Source organism: Microtus pennsylvanicus, chromosome 5 (assembly GCF_037038515.1).
Source record: "Microtus pennsylvanicus isolate mMicPen1 chromosome 5, mMicPen1.hap1, whole genome shotgun sequence".
Lineage (NCBI taxonomy): Eukaryota > Metazoa > Chordata > Mammalia > Rodentia > Cricetidae > Microtus > Microtus pennsylvanicus.
Genome location: NC_134583.1, coordinates 70,707,614 through 70,732,093, shown reverse-complemented (window position 1 = coordinate 70,732,093; position 24,480 = coordinate 70,707,614). Strand labels below are relative to the sequence as shown.

Here is a 24,480-nt window from a genome sequence, read left to right as displayed (position 1 = left end):
CCTCTTGCCCCATCCATGGCACCCACGTTTGGGGTAGGTCTTCCCCCCTAGTCAGAGGTCTCTGGCGACCCTCACAGACACCACGGTGTGTTTTACTGGTCTTCTAGGTGGTTTTCATGCCAGACAAGTTGATGGGCCAAGCTAGGATGCTGGGGGCATGGGGATTTCTCAGGCACTCACTTCTCACTTATGTGTGCAAAAATTTTATGGTAAATTGCTAGAACTAAATAAAGTGGAATAGAGAAGGGCAGGAGGAAAGGTGGGAGGGAGGGTGGAAAGGTGGGAGTAAGGGAGAGACAGGGAGATGGACAAGTAGACAAGGAATGAATTGAAACCATTAATCTGGTTTTGTTCTCTTTTTTCCCCCACAGAAATCCAACAGCAAACCAATCCTTTGAGACAGATTATTTTGAGTCAATTAAATAACAACCATTTAAAAGATCATACCAATTCAGAGCAGGGATTTGGGAAATGGGTGAATTTAACACATGAATAACCAGCATCTTCCCTTTCCTGCATAAGTGCCTCCAGGCCAGGTTTTGCAGCCTGGACTGGACTAGACTGGACTGGAAGGACTCACATTTTGGACTCTAAAATTCTTTGTTGTTAAGTTTTCTTTCTACTGTGACAGACTCAGCAGCATCATCCCCTATACACAAACACACATGAATTCACTCTGACACACACACACACACATTTATACTGAGACATAGACACACACAGATACACAGATACACACATTCACACTGACACATAGACACACACAGATACACACATTCACACTGACACATAGACATGTATAAACAAACACACTGACACAGGCACATATATATAGACATGCACAAAGACACTCATACACACAGACATGCCAATGTGCACACACACATGCTCACAGACACACTGACATAGGCACACATAGACACATAGACATACAGACACAGACAAAGAAACATTGACACAGATATAGATACACAGACACACATGCACATGGACATATATATGTGCACATAGACACAGACCACACAAATACACACAGACACATAAACACACACAAATTAACACAGAGAAATAAATGCACACAGACACACATATACACAAAACCATAGACACACAGACACACAAAAATATAGTTGTTTAGAAACACAGAACTACAGTTGCACAGACACATGTGCATAAACACATTAAACACACACCAGACAACCAAAAATGTCTCTAGACATTGTTAAATGTCACTGTGGAGGGACAAATGGTCCAGCAAAGAATGAATAGCCTAGAATATACTTCCTTGACAAAGATGCCATCCCTTCTGGGAATGAAAATTGGCTCTTGTGGCCAGGCAGTGGTGGCACACACCTTTAATCCCAGCACTTCAGAGGCAGAGGCAGGCAGATCTCTGTGAGTTCAAGACCAGCCTACTACAAGAGGTAATTCCAGGACAGGCTCCAAAGTTACACAGGGAACCCCGTCTCGAAAAAGCAAAAAAAAAAAAAAAAAAGGAAGGAAGGAAGGAAGGAAGGAAGGAAGGAAGAAGAAAGAAAGAAAGAAAGAGTCTTATGTATATATTATAGTCATTTGGGAAAAATATCAAGGGAGGGAAACAATGAGGAACTCTTGGCAAGTTTGCTGGTGTCTCTTGACATGATGGTGATGCTGGGAGCCTTTATTCTTAAGTACATTAAAAGAATTATAATCTGCGACATTAAAATTTCATAGTGGGACTTAGGGGTAAGTCTAACCAGCTCCACAGGAAGAGGTGGGGACTATGATAAACAATGGAGACATGCTACTCCAGGGGGCGATGCTTGCCGTGCTGGGAGACAGATGTTTGCCTAGCATGTGTGAGCATGCACAGAGCCCTCGGTTTAACTCCTAGTACCAAACTGAGCTTTCTCTCTCTCTAGACATTTGTCTCCTCAAGGCAAGCCATTCAACATGGACACAGATCTTCCCGCGAGTAGAAAGACAGGACTAAATAAATTCAGTAGCTTCTCAGAATCTTCCCAGTTGTTCTGGAAGCTTGGGATGGAAGATAATGATTTAGATGGGGAGAAGAGTACTATGAAGGGCTTGTGTCTCACATGCCTGCTGATATTCCTTGGCATGACAGTAAGATTGGAAGCTTTACTGTTTATACTACAAGACAATTCACACAAGGTGTGACCTCAAACCACCAGCAGTATGTCCTGGTTGAACCAATGACCTATGTAGCTGATGCCCTTTTTATTAAATACTTAAAAGAAGCATAAATAAGCAAATGCCAAGCATTCTGCCTACCAACAAAAACCCATGAGAGCGATGGTATTCCATCAAAGGAGGCACAACCAATGAATCTTGCAACCCTTTCCCACTCCCATGGTTCCTCCTTCTCCATGCAAAAGACAGCCTAGCCACTTAAGCAGCAGCTACTTTATGACACTGAATATTCATGCTTGACAGAGTTCAACCTGGCATAGATGAGATCTTGCGATAATTTCCCAAGTTGTAGCTAAAACCTATTTAGATGCCACTGCCAGGAGCAAATACCCAGACGCTGGGCTTGAGAAGACAGACACACTGGTGCACACTCTGCTTTCAAGGACTTTGCTGTCAGAAACACCACCGAGGCTGAACAGGAACCTAACAGCAAACGGATCATCTACGCTGAAGGCATTGGAGCATCCAAGTGATGTTTCTGACTTCAAAACGGTGGCAACGTGGAACAGCAGAATGGTGGCTAACTTTATGTCAGCGTGGCTCATGATGGTTCCAGTGGCTTGATCCAAGCCACGCTAAACATTGCTGCTTCCTGGGAAGTGCCAGTTTTACAGTCAGGTGACTTTAAATATTCTGATTTCAAGCTGCACTGCTAGTGAGGCTCATCCCATCAGCTATAAACCTTAATAGGGAAGACTGGGGTTTTCTCAATAGGAAAGAATTTGTCTTTAGAAGCGCCACACAGAAGGCTGAGAACACAGCTCTGCGGTAGGTAATTTGCCTACTGTGTGTAAGCACCTGGCTTCAGTTTCCGGCATGGAGCATGGAGCTCAGCGGTAAAGCTTGCGTCTGGCATACACAAAGCTTTGGGTTTGATGTTTAGCACCTCACAAACCAGATAAGATGGGGCCTGCCTGTCATACCAGCACTTCTGAGATAGAGGCAGGAGGATCAGCAAAATTGCCTTTGGCTACATGCACACACAGGTAATATCCAGACAATCACCCAGATACTCAGCTTGGGTTCAAGGTCAGTCTGAGCTACAAGAGATTCTACAATTAAAAAACAACAACAATAAAAAACAGTGTCATCTTGGGTATCCCACCTTGATGATCCATCGGATATATTTTGACTTCAAGATGGTAACATCAACTTTTCCTTGAAATCCTAACCTGCCAGCCTGCCTTACTTAAGACTAGCCACCCCAGTCTCAGGAGACAATTCCTGCAAATACATGTCTTGAGAAAGAAGACAGAAAGACAGTCTATTGGTTCTATGGTTCTGGAGAACCCTGAAAAGTTCAAGCAAAATGTGGATTCCACCTGGCAGTGCCTGCACTCCACCCCACTGGAGCGAGAAGAGAAGGAGGTAGCGATAAAGCTGCTAATTTCCCGAGCTGAGGACAGCTCACTCGTCCTGGCTAAAGGGGACAGCAATGGTAAGAAGCAGCCTTTTCAACCCATGGGACCCTGCTAATTATGGAGCCAGAGGCACCAGGTACAATGAAAGGCAGATGAGTCGGGACTGCAGGAATAGGTAAGCAGAGAGGTCCTGTAAGGAGAGGCCCTCGCACTCCTAATCCTCTAAAGCCCAGAAGTCACCCACAACCTGAGTCTCCACGTTTTGGGTTTGGGCTTTGGAGTAACCATGGAATAATCAGACTGAAAATACAGTGACTGACGAAAGTCTAGTGGGTAACCCAAGAAGCACCAAGGTCTCCTGCATAGCACCTGGAGCTCTGTCACGCCTCTGGAAGAAACCAGGGAGCCCTCCCTGAGGATGCAACAGACTCAGGGCAAAGGCCAGATGCTAACAAACAGGGCCCGTGACTGAGTACTGCTCCCTCCCGGTCACCTGTGGCAGTGCTAATGGGCCTTGTCTAAGTAGCTTTGCTCATCCATCCTTAAGTTAGAACACACGGCTGAGAACACCAGGTCTCTGAACAGAGCAGCAGGTGAGGAGATAGAGAAGGCAAGGCGAAACTCCAGACACACAGAGATAAGAGTTATCCCGTCTGTGAGAAAAAGAACAAGGTATTAAATTTGTTAAAAATATCAAGTTTGAGAAAGCTCTTAGAAATTAAAAATAGAAAAAAATTAATGCCAATTCTATAGAACTTTATACGGTTCTGTAGGTTTTAAATCTCCAAGAAGGTGAATAGAAAGCCGACAAAGACGACAGACAACAGGAAGGAGAGATAACGAAAGAGTGACTCGGTATCTGCCTATACAGACCTAGAAAAGAAACAGGGGGCGCAGTAATAGGAGCGACAAAATTCCCAATTAAAAAGACACATCCAGTGACCAGGACAATAAATACAGAAATAGAAGTCGAGTGGGATGTGCCATTCCAGATGACCAGTGGTAGAGAATGGGTCCTTAAGAAGTCACAAAGGGGCAGGGGAGCAAAAGTTAAGTGTCCTTATTTTAAGACAGGATCTCATGTGACTCAGGCTAGCCCTAAAAAGCACCTCCCCCACACGTGCCTCAGGCACACTGCAACCTGGGGACCCTCGTGGAAATGACTGATAACCTGAATTTCCACGCTAAGAGCATAAAAACCTCAAGATACATAACTCGTGTTACTCTCTGGTGAGAAACCATGGAGATTTTCCTCTTGGAAGTTGTCCCTACCCCAGATTCCCTTTGTAGGTCCCCCCTGTTGAAGGAGCTGCGGCTGCGTTCCTGCCACCCGGCTTCCAGCCGCCTGGCTAGGTTATGCCCCAAAATAACAACACACAAACTCTATTCATATAAACACTGCTTGGCCCATTTCTATTAATGTGTGTAGCACCACGAGGTGGTGACTTACCAGGGAGATTCTAGTCTACGTCCATCTTGGGTCAGAGCTTCATCGCATCTGCCCCAGAGAGGAGAGCTATGGAGTCTGAGCTCACTTTCTCTTCCTCCCAGCATTCTGTTCTGTTTACTCTACCCATCTAAAGGCCGGCCTATCAAATGGGCCAAGGCAGTTTCTTTATTAGCCAATGACCTTCCTCCATCACCCCCCACTTGCATCACCCGGCATCCCAACTCTAGAGTTTGCCTTCACATTCAGGAAGGACAGAGTCAACTTCGTCCTTGCCTTTTCCACCCAGTGTGCAGCCCAGTATCCACTAAAGACCAAGGGCTCACAAAGTCAGCTGTAATCGATATGCTTTTATACCTTCTCTGCCATAAAAATGCATCCTGTAAGCCAGAGCTGCCCTATTTTATGCAGAGTTGTTTAAAAATGAGACTTCCCGGGCTGGAAATGCAAATCAGTGGGACAGCACTTGCTCGACAATACTGAGGCCCTGGATTCCATCCCCAGCACCATTTAAAAAGCAAACAAACGAACAAGACCGTGTGTGTGTGTGTGTGTGTGTGTGTGTGTGTGTGTGTGTTTGGAGTGCAAGGTAGGATCCTGGAGACAGGAACTGAATCAGAAGCCGAGTGCTGCTTACTGATTTGTTCCATGTGGCTTGCTCAGTTTGTTTTCTTACAGCACCCAGGACCACCAGCCCAGGGATGGTACTGCCTACATCTATCACTAGTCAAGGAAATGTCCCTACACACTTGTCTACGGGCCAATCTTGTAGAGACATTTTCTCAAATAAGGTTCCCTTTTTCCAGATGACCGTAGCTTGTGTCAAGTTGACAAAACAAACAAACAAACAAACAAACAAAAAACCTAACCAGCCCAGCTGATTTAAGACAAGAGTTTTGCTATGCAGTCTAGACTGCTCTCAGCCCCACAGTTCCTCTGTCCGCTACTTCCCTCTTTCTGCAATTATAGGTATCCTGCCTTAGCGATGTTCTGTGATACCCTTGCTTTGGTACCAGCAAGGCTGCTAATCTTTCTCCACAAAGGGCAGATCGTCACTATAATTCCACGGGCTCTATGTACCTTTCACAACTATTCAGCCCCGTCATTGTAGAGTGAAAACCACTGTGGACAACAAGTAGATGAAAGGGCATCTTGACGCTCCAGTACAGAGTGACTAGAGACAGGAGCAGTGGCTGGAAGTGGCTCACATGCTGACACGTGGACGCTATTGCTCTCACCAGAGGGGGAAAGGAGTTCTTGACAACCACTATTTTTTTCAGGACAGAGGTTTTTTGACAGCTTGACAGGACTATGATTTGCTATCTCCGACTTCTCCCTCCTCCCAGAAGCTGAACTGATAGCCACCCAAAACTTGAGACCGTTCCCTGTTCTGAACACCCTCATATTCAGCCCCTGGAGAAGGCGCAATGCTAACGCTTCTTTAAATTCTAAATTTCAAACCACTTGCTCTGTGCAGTTGTGGTTTCTGCTCTTCCAGTCAAGGAAACCCAGGCCGTCTCCCAGAGCAAATCCCCTGAGGATGCTGCTATGGGCTTTGCTGCTTGCTGCATGAACACACCACACTAGAGCCATTCAGCTACATAAGGGAGATTCAGACCAAGCTCTTTTCTTTCCAAAACAAACTGATATCTGTTCTTAAGACTGAAGAAAAACCAAGCGTTCACCGGGATGATATGAGAATGTGGATGACATCCAGCTACCAGCAATCTGTGACTAGAGGAGCCCTGCCCACGTCTCTTTAGCCTGGGATCCGCCTCATCCAGCCACTCAAGTCTAGACTAGAAAACTGATCTTGTAAGGAACATAGAGTATTTGTAACAAAATGGGGTCCGCTGAGGTCATCCCTTCTGAGGAGTAAAAAGTCACACCAATCGTGAGGTGTCCTAAGAGTGACAATAAGAACCCCAGGGCACAGCACTAATGGCTTTCTCTTTGGATAAGGCAGCTCACTTCAAGATAACACTGCCTGGTCACAAGTAGGGGAAAGAGCACAGACGCAAACAATGTCATTAAAACCCAGAGACTGTGATGGACATCTTGTCTGCCAGCAAGACTGAATGAGCATCTTAAGGAGCATCTATAACAGTCTCTGCCCAAAAGCCTGTTGAGCACGTAGCCCTGCCAGCCACATCTGCAAGGCAGGCAGCCAGAAGAAGCCTGTGAGAAAGCCAGCCAGCTTTTGTCAGAGGAGGAGAAACACACATCTAAAATAAACATTTCCTTAAGACTTGTCTACTAATCTCTAAGGTCCAGAGTCTGCCCGCTTGAGGTATGCACATGAGAGCTACTTCCTGCCCAAGTTCAAATGCACCAGCAGACACTAAGCTATGCTACAGTCCTCAAATGTTTGAAAAGGAAGGATTCAGATTTTCTATTTTAGGAAAGGTTTTATGTCCTTGTGATCTTAAAATTTAAAAACCCTTTAGAATGTAACATTAGCAGTAAGTCTTTGTGGGGGGCGGAACGTAATCAAGAAGTATAATGATAAGAAGATGGCTCAGTTAGTAAGGTGTTTGCCAGGCAAGTGTAAGAAGCTGAATTAGGATCTCCAGGTCCGTATTTTAGAAAAAAGAAAGCTGGGCATAGAGATGCATATCTGGAATGCCAGACCAGTAAGGCAGAGATGGGTGGATCTCAGTAGCTTTTTATTCAACAAGCCTAGCCCAGTCACTGAGCTCCAGGTAAAAGCATAAGGCAGAGAGTAACCAAGGAGGATACTGTATGTCTGCCTTTAGCTTCCACATATGCAACACACACACACACACGTGCACATGATTATATACACCCATGTGTATGTACACACACAATACATACATTATAAGAAACAACACAACGTCAGCAAGAGAGGACTTGAGTAAACCTACCTACAATGAAGTGGATGGAGAACTTATAGGAGCTAACCCCCACCTTAAATACTATTCCAGATCCCTTAAAACATTAAAGCTTTGGAACCCTTGACAGTAAGGGCATAATAATCGAATATAGCAGGAACCCTTCCAACTGGCACCTGACCACAAAACATACACTCACATGAACTGTGACCTGAGAACAGCAAGGTTGGAAAGAAGCACTTTCTCGTTCTGACCCAAGCCCAGAGTAACCTTGGGCTACAAGCTCTTCTATCCCCATGTCCTGGCATTGGCACTTCAGTGGCATCGCAAAGCAGCGTATGGTGGCTCTGAAGCCCACTCTTTTGGGCTTATGGCATTGGATCTGGCTGTTTATAAACGTCCTAAGCCACTGAAACGGCTGTCACAAATATGGTAACAGAACATATACTCATTCCTGAATAGCTCTGGAGAGCAGAATTCCTGAACTGAAAATGCAGACGTCAGCAGGGCCACACTTCTAGGCTCTACAGAAGAACCAGTCCTTCAGCATCTCCCAGCTCTGGCGGGTCCAGGTGTTCCCTGTCTGCGGCTGCATCGCTCCATCACGGGGTGTCTTCACTTAGTCTTCGCCCCACCTCTATCTCCAATATCCTCTGCCTGTCTCCCATAAGAACATCTACTGAGGCGGGTGAGATGGCTCGGGGGTTAGGAGCACCAGCTCCTCTTCCAGAGGACTCAGGTCCAATTCCCAGCACCCACATGGCAGCTCACAACTGTCTGCAACTCCAGTTCCAGGAGATGTGATACCTTCACACCAATGCATATATATAAAAAAAAAAACTAAATAAGTTCTTAGAAAAAGAACATCTGTCATTGGTTTGGGGAATATCCTAAATCTAAGTGTTTACCTAAATATCTTTAACTAGTGGGGTTTTATTCCCTTTGGTAATTAAACACTAAGGTTTCTTTAAAGCAAAAAGCATGCATGGAGAATGGTCAGAGTAGTCCAGTTATTTAACACATCCATTTTCTTATGTAGTCAGGGTATGTGCATGCGTGTGTGTGTATGTGTGTGCATGTGTGTGTTGAGAACTCCTGAAGTAAATCCCTTGGCAAATTTCTAATATTTATTACAGTACTATTAACTACAACCCTAAAAAAATAAAGTCAATAAAGTCATGTTTATAAGTTCTAGGACTAAGGACTGGGTTTACTTAGAGGAAGAGGGACAGTATTCAACTTGCCATAATCTTCTTAGCTATGGAGAAGGAAATGAGGCATTTACTAACATGGCATATGAACACTGAATTGCAGTAAATCTTCCAAAGGCCGAAAACACCACCATGCCCGAGGCCGCCTTCCTCAGATCAGCAGCTGACCCTGTCTGAGCCTCACTGTTTTGTGTGTAAGAAGAGATCAGCCCCAACCTGGAAGGTTGCGGTGCTGCAACAGGGCTGGCAATGATCCCTTAGAGTGTCTGTCACTCCCATAGCTCATCGAAAGACCCTACTTTCCCGTATCTCTGGGGAAAATGTCCGATGTTTCTCAATTCAGCCACTAACGGGTACAGTGCACCTTTAGCACAGGATTTGGGGGAAATCCCATTAAGATAAAAGGCTTGCCAAAAGTAAACAATGGTTAGACCCGCGGCAAACCAAGGACTTCACAGTCTGACAGGAGCCTTTCTCATTCCAGACAGTCAGTCACCTGCAGCCTTAGCCTGTCTCCAATCCCCCAACATCCACAACATCACAGACAGCCTACTACACCTGTGGACTTCCAGGGCTGGATTTGGTCTTATCTGGCTTTGGATTCCCAGCACCAATACCTGGTGCCTGAGCATTCGCTAAACACCACTCAGTGACTGGAAACACCAGCCCCGGTCATAAACAACAATAGGGAGAGCGACGGTGACAAGCCCAGCCCCCAAGTGCCTTATACTCGGGGGACTAAATAAAACAATGGACCTCCAGAAATGTTCGTGAGCATCATCTCTGACTTTACCCCTCACTCCTACCGATCTCCATTAAACACAGTGGGACCCGAGGCTCAGAAAGGTGACTTGAAATTGCTGAGACCTGGCAGAGCCAGGATGTGTCACAATTCAGAGACCCGTGGCTTTCCTGCTCTACCATGCTGCTGCTGGTTCAGACTAGTCTGTGTGTCCGGCTGATCGAGGCTCCAGTGCCTACAGTGAAACTATATATTGAGGTGCATGGGAACATACACATTTTCATAGGCATCGTGTGTATGTGTATGCATACATGTTATATATACGTTCACCTTCACTTGATAAAAATACTAGACACAATGCCAAATTGAACAGAAGCATCCAGGAGCTTGGCAAGTTCCCTTTGCACTGTCAAATTCTTGAGTCATACCATCCAGGGGTGAACTGTCACCTGCCACATTCTTCCAAGCTCACAGCAGCAACATATGCAACACTAGGTAAAGCCCAATGCCTTGACCGCCAGTTCCCATGACCGCCCCTGGAATGTTATATTTCTCAGCCATCTACCCCACAGTGAAGAAAAACTGCACCGTGCTGACATTCAGGTACCCAAACCATTCTCTTCATTTAAACACCCCCCCCAAAAAACTGAGCAGGAGAACAAAAGCGCCCTCGCCGTGGACTTACAGGAGGAGTGGATGCTGGGGAAGCTTTTGCGGCCCTCGGATACCAGGTCAGGGTCCCCCGTGCAGTGCATCTCCGAGTTCATCACCCCATCTGGAAAGCAGCGGTAAAAGAAATCGGGGCGAGGTCTACAAAAGACACCATGGACATTTTCAATATACAACGCTGCCATCACAACAAACCCCAAGCTGATCCCTGCTCCCCCCAACAACCCCCACCCCTCTGCAAGGCCCCTCTGTCATCAACAATGGGAGTTTCCCCCAGAATCCTCTGCATACAGTTGCTGGGGCATTCTCAGGCTTTGGGGTCAAAAAGATTGCAATTGGGGCTAGTTTTGTAGCCAGAGGGAGGTCTCAGCCTTCCCTACTCTCATTTCCACGTCTGTAAAGGGAAACCAGTACCCCATCAAAGCTGAGGTCTTGAGCATTAAGTAGTGGGACTTCCTGAGGTACCTAAGCATGGTGTCAGCAAAGTAGAAAGAACGTCCTATGTTGATCTACTGTTCCACCAATCTAGACCCTGCGCCCGCCCCCCAGTTTCTGAGAGTCCGGGACATGACACCCCTACATGCCAAGTTTTGGTGACCAGTTGCCTTAATCTGTGGCCCTCAACCTGGCTGGGGAACTTGACGACTTAGCCACACAAGATGAGGAGTTCAGTAACCTAGGCTGGTGTCTCTGGCCTAAAGCGGAAGTGAGACAGAGATCTCTGGAGGAAAGAAGGGTGGCTCTGGCCCTGAAGCCAAACCATTCAAGGGCATCCCCGGCTAATATTAACTTATCCTTGAGTGTGGGTGCAGGGCCAGGCACTGCACATTTACCAGGTCATATAATGCCTGTGCCAATCCTTGAGGCAGGGTCAGGGCTCTGAAGGAGCTGACACTCCTGCCAAGGTCACTCGTGATCAGCAAACACAAGCTGCAGAATTGAATCCTGTGCCTAACATTTGACCACGTGTTTGAATGCCCTACTCAAGTGAGGATTCCAGTGTGGAGGTGTACCAGCCCTCTAGTCTGTACCGAGTCAGCCAAGATCGCTGTGTGGATAACACGGGTGACACCTGCTAAAGCTGGCAGCACACCTCCCTTTTACCCGGGCACACTGGGTCACTCCTGCCTCAAATGGATTCATGCATCGAACCTCCTAGCTCTGGGATCTATCAGACCCGCTCTTGTGCTGTGTTTCTCGGACCCAGCCAGTGTTTCTCCAAGGCAACGGTTGTCCACCTACTCAACCAGAACCCCAGGGGGTAAGCCCTTAGAATCAGCACTTTATCTGGACCCCAACTACATGCTAAGCATGGAGGGATCCAGAAGGGCATTGCAGTATAGGGTCTTTTATTAACCCAGGTTTGCCCATCTTCCACTCCTTGATGCCTAGCCTAGCACCCTGTTGCTGAGGTTGTAATGGAATCTCGTTTGTTCAAGGCCAGGAGCTAGAAGCTGGAGCTCATGTCCGCTGTAGTATTGAGAGGCCTTCGGGCTTCTCATTCTCCCCAGAGACTGACTCTCTACCGGAGCAGCCAGAGAGAAGGGAGAGGAAATGAAAACCAGACTTCATTTCTCAGGAGCAGTAAGAGGAGTGTGGCGGAAAGGCAGATCTGAAATGCCAGCCCATACATCTCGCCCCAAAGGAAACTGCAATATAGAAGTGATCTTATTAATTTGCTAAAGGCCAAAACTGACAAGTGCAGAAGCCTGGCCTGGTGCTGGGAAAGCAATGGATGGCTCTGGAAAGGCCAATAGCAGGCTTCGGCCAGAAGAAAGTGTGGTCAGTCAGCCAGGGGACATGCTCGTGCCAGTGAACTCCTCCCTAAAATAGTGAGCTCATGATTCAAAGGAAAGAAAAGCTGTACTGAAGGTCATAAATCCCAGAAGGGCAACAATTTAAGGGAAAATCGGACACCCTGGAATCTGTCCTACCCAGTGTCATGGTCCCCATGCAGGCTAACTTGGTAGTATAAGCCATCATTTGTCTCTTCTTGGAACTTACCTTCCCACTATTAATTTAATAGTGTTTGTGCAGACTCCATTCAAAGCAAGAGCCAAGGACACCGCTACAAAACAAAACCAACAGACAGAAGAAAAAATAGTTGGATCTTGCATTAAAAAAAAAATCATTACTGTAACCACCACCGCCATCATCACCATTATTAGCACCATTATCATTAACATAGCATCATCATCACTACTGTCACCGTCATCATCATCACTACCGTCACCATCATCATCATCATCATCATCACTACCGTCACCACCATCATCATCATCACTACCATCACCATCATCATCATCATCATCATCATCACTACTGTCACCGTCATCATCATCACTACCGTCACCATCATCATCATCATCATCATCACTACCGTCACCATCATCATCATCATCACTACCGTCACCACCATCATCATCATCACTACCGTCACCATCATCATCATCATCATCACTACCGTCACCACCATCATCATCATCATCATCACTACCGTCACCACCATCATCATCATCACTACCGTCACCATCATCATCATCATCATCACTACCATCACCACCATCATCATCATCATCACTACCGTCACCATCATCATCATCATCACTACCGTCACCACCATCATCATCATCACTACCGTCACCACCATCATCATCATCATCACCACCATCACCACCATCATCATCATCACCACCACCATCATCATCATCACTACCGTCACCACCATCATCATCATCACTACCGTCACCACCATCATCATCATCACTACCGTCACCATCATCATCATCATCACTACCGTCACCACCATCATCATCATCACTACCGTCACCACCATCATCATCATCATCACCACCATCACCACCATCATCATCATCACCACCATCACCATCATCACCATCACCATCATCATCATCACTAGCATCACCATCGTCACCATCATCATCATCATCACTACCATCACCACCATCATCATCATCACTACCGTCACCACCATCATCATCATCATCACTACCGTCACCACCATCATCATCATCATCACTACCGTCACCACCATCATCATCATCATCACTACCGTCACCACCATCATCATCATCATCACCACCATCACCACCATCATCATCATCACCACCACCATCATCATCATCACTACCGTCACCACCATCATCATCATCACTACCGTCACCACCATCATCATCATCACTACCGTCACCATCATCATCATCATCACTACCGTCACCACCATCATCATCATCACTACCGTCACCACCATCATCATCATCATCACCACCATCACCACCATCATCATCATCACCACCACCATCATCATCATCACTACCGTCACCACCATCATCATCATCACTACCGTCACCACCATCATCATCATCACTACCGTCACCATCATCATCATCACTACCGTCACCACCATCATCATCATCACTACCGTCACCACCATCATCATCATCATCACCACCATCACCACCATCATCATCATCACCACCATCACCATCATCACCATCACCATCATCATCATCACTAGCATCACCATCGTCACCATCATCATCATCATCACTACCATCACCACCACCATCATCATCACTACCGTCACCACCATCATCATCATCATCACTAGCATCACCATCATCATCATCACTACCATCACCACCATCATCATCATCACTACCGTCACCACCATCATCATCATCACTACCGTCACCATCATCATCATCATCATCACTACCGTCACCACCATCATCATCACTACCATCACCATCATCATCATCATCACTACCGTCACCATCATCATCATCATCATCGCTACCGTCACCATCATCATCACCACTATTGTCACCCATCACCATGGTGACCACCACCATTATTATGGCCATCAGCCATCACTCTCATTATTATTATTGTTGTCATCACCTATAATTACACTTAATTTACGACCACAGAGTTGTTAAATAATACTTTAGAAACATAGTGAAGCTTTGTTGCTAGAGCAAAATATAATTGGGGAAGGACTATGGAGGTTGTCCCATAAAATGCCACATTCCTATGATATGAAATCTTTCCTTCATGACCAGAATTTTCAGCCTCCCAAACAAACCCATCTATCACTTGCTAGCCTGATATAAACAACGGCATGTAGAATTTCTTTTATTAGTAGCAAGACACATAACTTGTTTTTTTATTTCCTCCTGGCAATTTCCTCAGACATAATTCGAATCAGAGCTGCTGCCAGAATCCTTCTGAAGAGCAGGACAGCCTCACCAGGCCTCTGTCATCCCTGACCCATCACCTACCAACAGCTGTCCATCACTGTTCCCAACAGGGCGGAGAGTCCAGAAGGGAACTTTTGTCATCTAAACCAGCAAGAACTTCTAGAATACATTATTTTAAAATATACAGCCCAGGGACCTTCTCCAAGCAGCCTGGAAACCTGCTAAGATAAGGGGCAGACTAAACACAGGGGGCAGCAACATGAGTCAATATCCTTTCCTATAAAAACCTTGACTTTCCCCTTAAGCCAGGCAGTGGTGGCGCACGCCTTTAATCCCAGCACTCGGGAGGCAGAGGCAGGTGGATCTCTGTGAGTTCGAGGCCAGCCTGGTCTACAAGAGCTAGTTCCAGGAGAGGAACCAAAAGCTACGGAGAAACCCTGTCTCGAAAATTTAAAAAAAAAAAAACACAAAAAAAAAACCCTTGACTTTCCCCCTTCCAGTTTGTTATGAAGACTTAAGAGGCAGAGTTATCACAGTCAGTGTGATGAAGGCCAGATGTCTTTCATAAGTGACAGAAACTCAGGGAGGCCCTCTTCTGCTTTGTTGAGTAATAAAAACGCGTGAGCTACCATTTCTCTTTGGAAAATATCAGCTCCTTGATACCAGCAGAGACTCGTGTAAGATGGATGTAGCAGAGGGACATTTTCAGGACGGCCCTGCCTCGAGTGATCCATTCTCATCAAGGGAGACAGAGGAGTCATTCTACAGCAGAAGGTGCTGTGGCCTAGCCATCACAGCCACCAGTGCGCATGCTTTTAGCCCGATGTGTTTAGATGAAAATGAAAAACTAAACACCTGAGTGGAGATGGAGCATTCCTGGCTGTTTATGAACGAAGTGGGAAAGGGACAGGCCCTGTTGGAGAGCGGAGCATGAGTCAGTACCACAGTACTGCCATCGGAATGCCAAATGTGCGAGCCTGACAAGCCTGGCTCTAAGTCTGGAAGATCCAGTGACTACAGTCTCTACAAACAGATCTTTCCTACCAGAAAGGCCAGCTCCCCTCTCCTCCACAAGTGCGGGGCAGAGGTGAGAGGCCTCTTTTGCAGAAGAGAGAAAATCCCCTACACTGTCTTGACTGAGTTCTCCCAGAGAGTCCTGACCACATACAAACTGTGAGATAGCACGGAAATGACAGTGGCGGGCTTTCCCGTTAGGGTTGGCCCTGCTGTGATTTCGTAGCCTCGGTGAAGGTCAGCCATCTGCGAGCAAACATTACTGGCTGATCTTTCACTGTCCTGCATAAATCTCAGTGAATTCATACACAGCTCCATGGCTCCAGAGCCCAGTACACCCCATACACACTTGGGGCCGAGTGGGCTTGCAGACAGTACAGTCTCTGCAAAGGTTTGAAGTAAGTGAGCTGGAAAATACCAGCAGACGCACTGTATGATCCACATGCCTGAAAGAGACAGAGAAGGATGGGAAGCTGGGGTGACCACATTCAGGAGAGCGCGAGTTGCTTCAGCATCCTGGAAGTACATGGGACTGATTAATTTTTATCTGAATGATACGGTTTGACAGGGTACTGAGGAGAGGGCATCCAAATGACAGGGTATTGACGCAGGGATCTTTGTGAGGTATCTATCCCAATATTCCTCATTCTCTAGATTGAAGGCAGGGCTCTGATCAGATGCTTGGTGGCTGGGAAGGCAGGAGAATGCATGGCCCCAAGCAAGAGTTCTTGCTGACTAAGGAGAGCCCCACAGGTCTAACTCATGCGGTGTTTTTACAGCATCTGGCAGCACCATTTTTACTGGTGGATCAGAAACACAAACAAGACTAGCTGATGAAGAAATTCAAAGTGGCATTTCCTATGGGTTGCCTTGCTAGGGGCTGGTTTCGAGGGCATTGAGGGTTATGGGCCTGCAGAGGAGTTGAGAGCTTCTGCTGGTATTATTTGTGTAGTTTTAGGCAGTCCAGTACTTTCCATACCAGGGTTCCTGGCTAGTCTATAGCCTGAATACCTATAAGCTAGATGCTGTACAGGGAAAACGCTGCCAATCTTGTCTGTATGTAGCAGAGGGGAACTCTTGGGGCTCGGGTGTAAGCGCCTGGGTTAAAATCTTCTAAATACCCTCAGTACAGAACGACATGACACTGGTCCTCCCCTCCCCGAGAGAGTTCTGAATTCCAGGCTTGATTAGAAACTGCCTTGTCTTCTGATGACAATGTTTAAGGTCGCCCTCCTGCCTCCAAATTTTCCTTCAAGTGTGGGTTGTTTGCAACCTCTGTGCACACTGTTGGCTTTCCGTCACTTTCTGGACAGAAACTCATTGATTTCGGCAAACAGAACAGCCAATAATTCCTTTTTAGTTACCGCAGAGGAGGCAGGGTATGGTGCTCAATTTTGAAGTGCCACCCTAAGGGAGATTTAGCCAGGACTGAAAATGTCTAGAGGAGGTAGCCAGGGCTGCTTAGAGACGTCACAGGAACACAGATCCATAGCCAGCAGTAAATTATAGCCACAACTATGACAGCCATTCTTGGGTCGTGCGACCAAACTCTCAGTCTACAGGTTAGTAGCCCAGAGCACACACCTGACCTGACAGAATTAGCCTGTAACGGCAAGCTGGCCAGAGTCAAGATCACTTTCAGCCTGGAGAAACAACTGAGCCGGTCTCCATCTGGGAGACTGGAACCAAGAGGCCGTGGACGTAGTGGTGGCCACTAGGGTAGAGCAGTCAGATGTGCAGGGAGAATGCAGCACCACTGGGAGCCCAAGCCTCACAGGAAGCAAAGGTCTGGGGCAGAAGAAACCGAGTCCAGGCAGGAGAAGAGACCGGAAATGGAAGGAAGTGAGGAAGGGCATGTTTGAGACAGAGCTGGTCATGAGCACTTGACATCCCAGGTCTCTTCCTGCTGCATTCCCAGGGGACACTGCTGTGCTATTCCCTCCTTTTCTTGGAGTTGATAAAATTGCTTATTTTAGCTCTGTCTTTAAACCCATTATTTACTTGAGCTAATTTGAAAGGGAAACTTAACATTATTCTTTTCAACAAGACAGACTTAACTAAAGCTTGGTTCCGTAAAAATGGCCTCTATTCTTCGTCCTTGAGACACACACTCTGCCTCATTTACGCTCCCTCTCTGAGAAAGAGAGGAGTGTCATGTGACGCTTTCATCTCCATAAGCCCAGTGATTAACAAACACATCCCTTAGAGAGGAACCTCAGGTTCCAGACCAAACACCCCAGAGGATGATGGTTAAGTGCGCAGAATATAATAAACCCAAGCTTGGGCATAAAAGTCTAGATAACTTAAAGTATATACATATCCAATTTAGTTTTCCAGAAGATTAAAAAGCTAGAGATTTAGACACAGGTTATATTACCTTGGTTGCTAAAACATCCCAGTAGGAGGATTTACTGACATTCTCTTTCTCTCTCTCTCTCTCTCTCTCTCTCTCTCTCTCTCTCTCTCTCTCTCTCTCTCTTTCTCTCTCTCTCTGTATGCATGTGTGTGCATGTACGTGCGTGTGTGGTCCATGCACACACAGGCACACTGGGCACCTTCTGAGAATCTCTCCTTGTGAGTGCCCTTTACTTTACACGGACTCAACACCTTCTAAGCTTATGTTGTCTTATTTTTCCAAAGTTTAATTTTGACCAAAGGAAAAAAAAATCAGTTGGGTGTAAATGAGATTTTTTTTCAGATTTGATTATCTAATTAAGATCATTCCCAGCCCCTAAAGCAAGAACTGTGAATACTCTACCTAAGAAGGCTTCCTTAATTTCAGTCTTGTCTGTCCGCCGGATAATTTTCACCACACAAATAACAGCCAAGGGTGTGAGGAAAGAAATTGCCTGGAAGAAACAACAAAAAAGCCCTTGTGAGGACTCTGATTTGCTTCGGATGTAGCAGTTCATAATTAGTCTCTGTTAACTTCAACTCGCTAGTCAAATGACCTTACCGAACTGACCTCAAACAAAGAAGGGCAATTTGTCTCTACCGAGCGAAAACACAGGCTTGGAAGGCTGGAGGTCTGATTGCAGGTTCTAATTGATTTGTAATTGCTTGGAGCCACATTGAAAGTGGGAGCTTTTTAAAGAATAAAAAATAGTGTATAATTATGATAGTTCATTGGCAGCAGTAAACCCTGGAAACACCAGACGTGTGTGTGTGTGTGTGTGTGTGTGTGTGTGTGTGTGTGTGTGTTAGGGTGTATTATTGCAGGCTCTGGTTTCACCTCCCTAGAAACATGAGAGTGTAAACCTTTTTAATGAGAGTCAATCAACTCATTCCCCTCTGAACCTCTTCTGTTGAATATCCATTTTTTTTTCTTTTAGGTTAGAAGGGAGTTTTTTTCTTTTAGGTTAGAAGGGAGTTTTTTCATACAAATTCTTCCTCCCAACTTCACAAGATAGAGAATCACCTGGAAATCAAACCTCCAGATATGTTTGTAAGGGAGTTTCCAGATTGGGTTAGTTCATGTAGCAAGGCACAACCTAACTGTGAGCAGTATATTCCGTGGGTAGGGTCCCAGATAGAATGACAAAAAGAAAGAGACTGCATCCCAGCACTCCTCCCTCTCTCTCTCTCTCTCTCTCTCTCTCTCTCTCTCTCTCTCTCTCTCTCTGTCTTCCTTACTGACTCAGATGCAACATGACCAGCCACCTCCTGCTTCTACTGACATGACTTCCCCACCATCATGGACTGTATCCTCTCAAACTGTAAGCCAAAATAAATTGATTCTTCCTTAAGTTGTTTCTCACCAGGTCTTTGACTATAGCAACAAGGAGCGTAACTAAGGTACATCTACCCAAATACACATTGGAATGAAGGTGGTGGGGTTCACATGCAGCCAGGCTCATCATAAAGCACCCTATGAGACCGTTCCTGTATTAGAAGTATTTAAGGCTCATGATGGCTCTGAGATAATTTCTTGGGTTCAGAGATCAGCCTGGAGACACACAGCTTCTAAGTTAGAAGGCTGATCTTCTAAACCAAGTTTTCTGCCTCCAATATGGAGTTTCTTTAGTTACTAGTGCCACTAGGAGGGAAAGTATTTACTTAATTCTTCATGTGTAACATCTCAGGACAACAGTGTCTGGATGGACCGAACACTGCATCAATAAGGAAGTGATAGGAAGGGGTAGTAACTATAGACCCCTCATGTTCCCACTTAGGAATTAGTTAACATGCTCAGAAGAGGCATTACCTTTCACAGAAGAGCTTCCTCATAAGACAAAGTCATGGACAGAATTCATGCACATGACCATGACCTTTCAAAACAGCTTCTTCCCATTTCACTCAACTATTTTGAGCACTCCTCTTTGGTTTCCACCTTCAGAGATGACTTGTGAGACACCAAAAAGCCTTCCTTCTTATTTGTCGACATGTTTTTGTGACCACGAGAGGTAGTAACTGATTTGGGGTTGTACCCTTAAGTAGTTAATGATTCTGGATGACACGGGCTATCTGAAAATCACTGATAGAACCTGGAAGTCAACTACTCATAGCTGAATAGCCCCAGGGCTTGCTGGTGATACACGTATGCGACTGGTCTGGGGACTGAAGATCTCAAACAGTCCTGATGCTGTTGATTGAGAAATACATCTTCACATTCAGACCCTGAAAACCAACATCTGGAGTATCACCTTCTCACAGCCAAGACCACAACCAAGCCTCAAGTATCCTTTTTGACTCCAAATGCAAACATCAACCTCTAAGTATAGTTCACGCCACATGCTACCAAAGAAGAGAGAGAAACTCATCAAATAGTGGTCTGTAAGGAAAACCACACCAAGTCAAGACTTAATAGAATAACACAGAACAGAAAAAAGTATTGAGAGACAACCCTAGCCGGCATGCTCCCATGAGTGTAAGCAGAAATAAAACTCCAAATGATATATGAACAGAAAAGGCTTTCCCATGAGGCCCCGAAGGCTGGTAAAAGGGATTTTAGAGTAGGATGTTTTGGTCCAAACAGGGAATAGAGCATCAGGTAAGAAGCATTCATGCTCACTGCCAGGAATGAGAGCTAAGGAGTCACGGGGACCCATGGTAAGGACCTTTCTTTAGGCATCATTCCCTGCCACAGATCTGCTTTTAATTAGGTCTCCCTCCCCTCTGCTGCTGCCCAAACCAGCCTTCACTGTACCCACTCTGCAGCTTCCTAAGTCGGAGCTGTTGGGATCATTTTTATGACCATCAATCACCTGCTTACTGAGCCAGTACTAAGCACAGGGTGGGCCTGGGGACAGTTCAGTTCTCCCACTTTAAGAGCTCCAGGAAAGCGCTGCAACCTGCCATAGCGCCCAGCTCCATCTCCAAACAGAAGTATCTGCGGCCAGCTACAGGGTATGATCTCTCCCGTGTCCTAGCAACAGGAGGGGCACCAGTCTCATGCCTTTGTCCTGGCCACGCACGGCGGTGTGGATGAAAAGCCCTACATCAGCAGTTCTCAACCTGTGGGTCACAGCCATTGGAAAACACCTATTTTGGATGGTCTTAGGAACCGAAACACCACTCAGTAGCAAAATTACAGTTATGAAGTAACAATGAAATAAATTCATGGTTGGGGGTTCCTAAGCCCTTCAGAACGATGTGATTTCCAATGCCGTGACCCACAGGTTGAGGACCAGTGTCCCACATCGTCTCGTGCATTTGAATACTTGTCCCCAGTATGCTGGAAAAGTATGTCACTGGGGGCTTTGTGTTTGGAAAGCCATAAATCACTCGTTTCCTGCTTGTAGTTTAAGATGTAAGCTCTGAGGGAACAGAGAGCCCACGCAGAACAGAGATATGTCTAGATTTACCATTCCCCTCCCCGTTTGTTACCGGGTGTCTCATCATAGCCCCAAATGAATGTAGCATGTATTCAGAGTACACCCCAGGGTACCAGGACCTCACAAGGGATGAAAGTGGGCTCCACACTAACTCTCCTCACCTGAGTAGAGGAACTGGGCAAAGGGAGAGTGTTGGAAACAATAAAGAACCGAGGACCTCAGGCATCTTGCCCAAGTAGTATATGACCACCGTCTCCAAGTGGGTTTCCCCTTGTATACCCACCAGTGAATCCCACAGGAAATGCCCCCAGTGTCCAGATACTACTCCATCTAGAAATAGGGTCTGCCTCAGCACCGCTGGAAAGCGCGATGCTCTCCCAGATTGTCCAGGAAAGGCAAGGCTTGGAGCAACCCATCTGCAGAGGGAGGCTGTGACCAGGGCAGGAAGGATTAACACCAAGGGAGTTAAGTCCACAGCATTCCAATGTCAGGATTCTAGCCGGAGAGGAGGCCGTCAAGGCTCATTCACGTCAAAACACAGGGTCAAAGCGCCTACAGCTCTGGCACCTTACATAAACGTGGGCAGCGAAGTAATCTTAAAGACAACTCCAACGTACACAGACACCCAGCCAAGGCCCCACTTTGGGTAAACAATGGCAACCTGTCACCAAGGGAAGGGCCATCAAAGACTTAAAAAGAGACTACAAATTAAACTGTCTGTCACCAGCATAGTGTGTCTCTCCCCTTCTGTCCTCTCTCCGCACTGAGTAGCTCCCATCTTCCTTAAAAGCTTCCCAGAATAGGAAATCCTCCTAGCAAGTCATCACAGTGACAGGAAGATTCTGGGAGAGGAAATCAGTGAGCGCTAGCTGTAACCAGAAGAGACAAAGAAAATGAGCTGGGTGATTCCTTGAAAGACAAGGGGAAAGTCTCAGAATCCTCTTCTCTGTCTCCCATTTAAGTCTAAATTGCTCTTCCAGCAGCGTTGAACAGCCCAGCTGACGTTTGTGTCTGTGCCCCCACTAGAATAGGAGCCATGTCATATCCAGGCCTGCATCGCTACCACCCAGCCCTGGGCGTGGCTCAAGGCAGCTCCTCCATCACTGGGTAGTGAGGAACAACGGTGATCAGCATTAAAACAAAAGTGCTCATCGTCTGGCTCATCCCTGCCTCCTCTGCCCCCTCAACCTACAAATACTTCCCCATAAACTCTGACTCAGTTCACCGGATCATTATTCCCCAATAAACCCTGACTCAGTGGGCCTCCACGGCCCTTTACTCCCACTTTGGAGCCTTAATGTCTGCATTTCCTGTGTGTCACATGCTGGCACCACCTCGCCACCTCACCCCAGTCCAAAGGTAGCATCACAGCATAAGGGCTTCTCAGTGTTCTGAGAGGGTCTGGACTAGCTTCTAACAGTTGTAGGACCTCGGTAAAGTTTTTTTTGGCTTTTCATCCTGAAATTACTGAGCTGATGACAAAATGGTGCCATCGGAAATCCTGAGAAGCGTTACTGAGACGAGATGAGCTCAAGTGCTGTTCTCAAGAAACCGTGGCCACCGTGGTAGCTCGTGATGGTGGGAGTGATGTGAATGGGGATAGATGATAGTGATGAGGACAGTGGTGAGGAAGATGGTGGTGAAGATGATGATGATGATGCTCCCAAAAAGTTTACTGAATCTCCCCTTTGACCTTTTCAAAAGTGAGAACCCTCGCCGGGCGATGGTGGCGCACGCCTTTAATCCCAGCACTCGGGAGGCAGAGGCAGGCGGATCTCTGGGAGTTCGAGACCAGCCTGGTCTACAGAGCTAGTTCCAGGACAGGCTCCAAAGCCGCAGAGAAACCCTGTCTCGAAAAACCAAAAAAAAAAAAAAAAAAAGTGAGAACCCTCAAAGTCTGGTCAACAATTTATTAAGGAGTGTAATGAAAAAAGAAACTCATGAAAACAGAACAAGGTAGACTGTGCTGCTGATCCAGCTGCCATTATCTTGGCAACCACAAGGCTTGCTTCAACCTCCCAAGAGAAAGAGCATGCAACCTCCTCCTCAGTTTTATCCACTCATGTATCCAGAGAAAATCATGCCCATAGGGCTTGTCATCCTAAATGTCATTGGCCAAATAGATCAAATTTCCACAATACTTTCCAGATCCTATTTTATATCAGAGTATATATGCAAGGTCCCTGAGGGTATGGTCTATACCTGACCTGCCTTCCTGTTAAAATGCAAGCTAGGGATTTTCTGAGGATGTCAATACCACTTACATTTGACCAAGGAATTTTGAAACACACAAACACACATGCATCCATGCATGCACACTGCTGACCTGGAGCCACTAATCACTTGAAAAACATTTTAGTTAGAAAGTTAGAAAATTCCCATTCAGAAGAAAACATTCCAACCTACATAAAAGATCCAAGACTTTATGAATGAAAGAATGAAATTTAGGCCAGTGAGGTGGACAAGTCAGTAAAGGTGCTGCCTGCCAAACCTCCACTACCTGTGTCTCACCACTGGAACCCATACAGAATGAGGAGAGGACAAACTCTCACAAGCTATTCTCTGACTGTGACAGGCACACCATGTGTGCATGCATGCACTTACACACACACACACACACACACACACACACACACGCACACACACAGCAGACAGATGAGCCTCCAAGAGAAACTGACCTAGATTAGCCTAGTACAGGAGACTGTACGCTCCACTGAACAGTCTTCTGTAGACACTCAGAAAGTTTTCCAGAATTCAAAGTTGACAACAGCTCACATTAAGTTCTTAATGAAATCTAGGTGAACGAATCTAATCATAGAACAACACTTTCACCTGTGGCTGCAGGTACTTTACACGGCCCTTCTGCTCTCCTGCTGCCTTCGCGGACTGCGCTGACTCTTGTAGCCACATGCAAGAGCGCCGTCAACCACTCTTAACAAAGCAAAAGGCTGAAGCTGCTTAATTATAAGGTTAGAGAGTGAGCCAGTGCATGGA

General features: G+C 46.2%; 1 protein-coding gene across 2 annotated transcripts in view; it reads right to left on the bottom strand.

Annotated features, from left to right (window-relative positions):
* Window positions 1-24,480, bottom strand: part of Plpp4 (phospholipid phosphatase 4) — a 121,479-nt gene that overhangs the window by 46,048 nt on the left and 50,951 nt on the right. The window contains exons 3-5 of one of the 2 annotated variants that reach the window (XM_075974862.1): window positions 18,471-18,561; window positions 12,480-12,543; window positions 10,492-10,616 (exon numbers count right to left, since the gene is read on the bottom strand). In XM_075974862.1, coding sequence (XP_075830977.1) covers window positions 10,492-10,616; window positions 12,480-12,543; window positions 18,471-18,561 — 280 coding nt within the window. Of the gene's footprint in view, window positions 1-10,491; window positions 10,617-12,479; window positions 12,544-18,470; window positions 18,562-24,480 lie in introns of those variants that run through there. The other variant, XM_075974861.1, reaches the window with a different exon arrangement.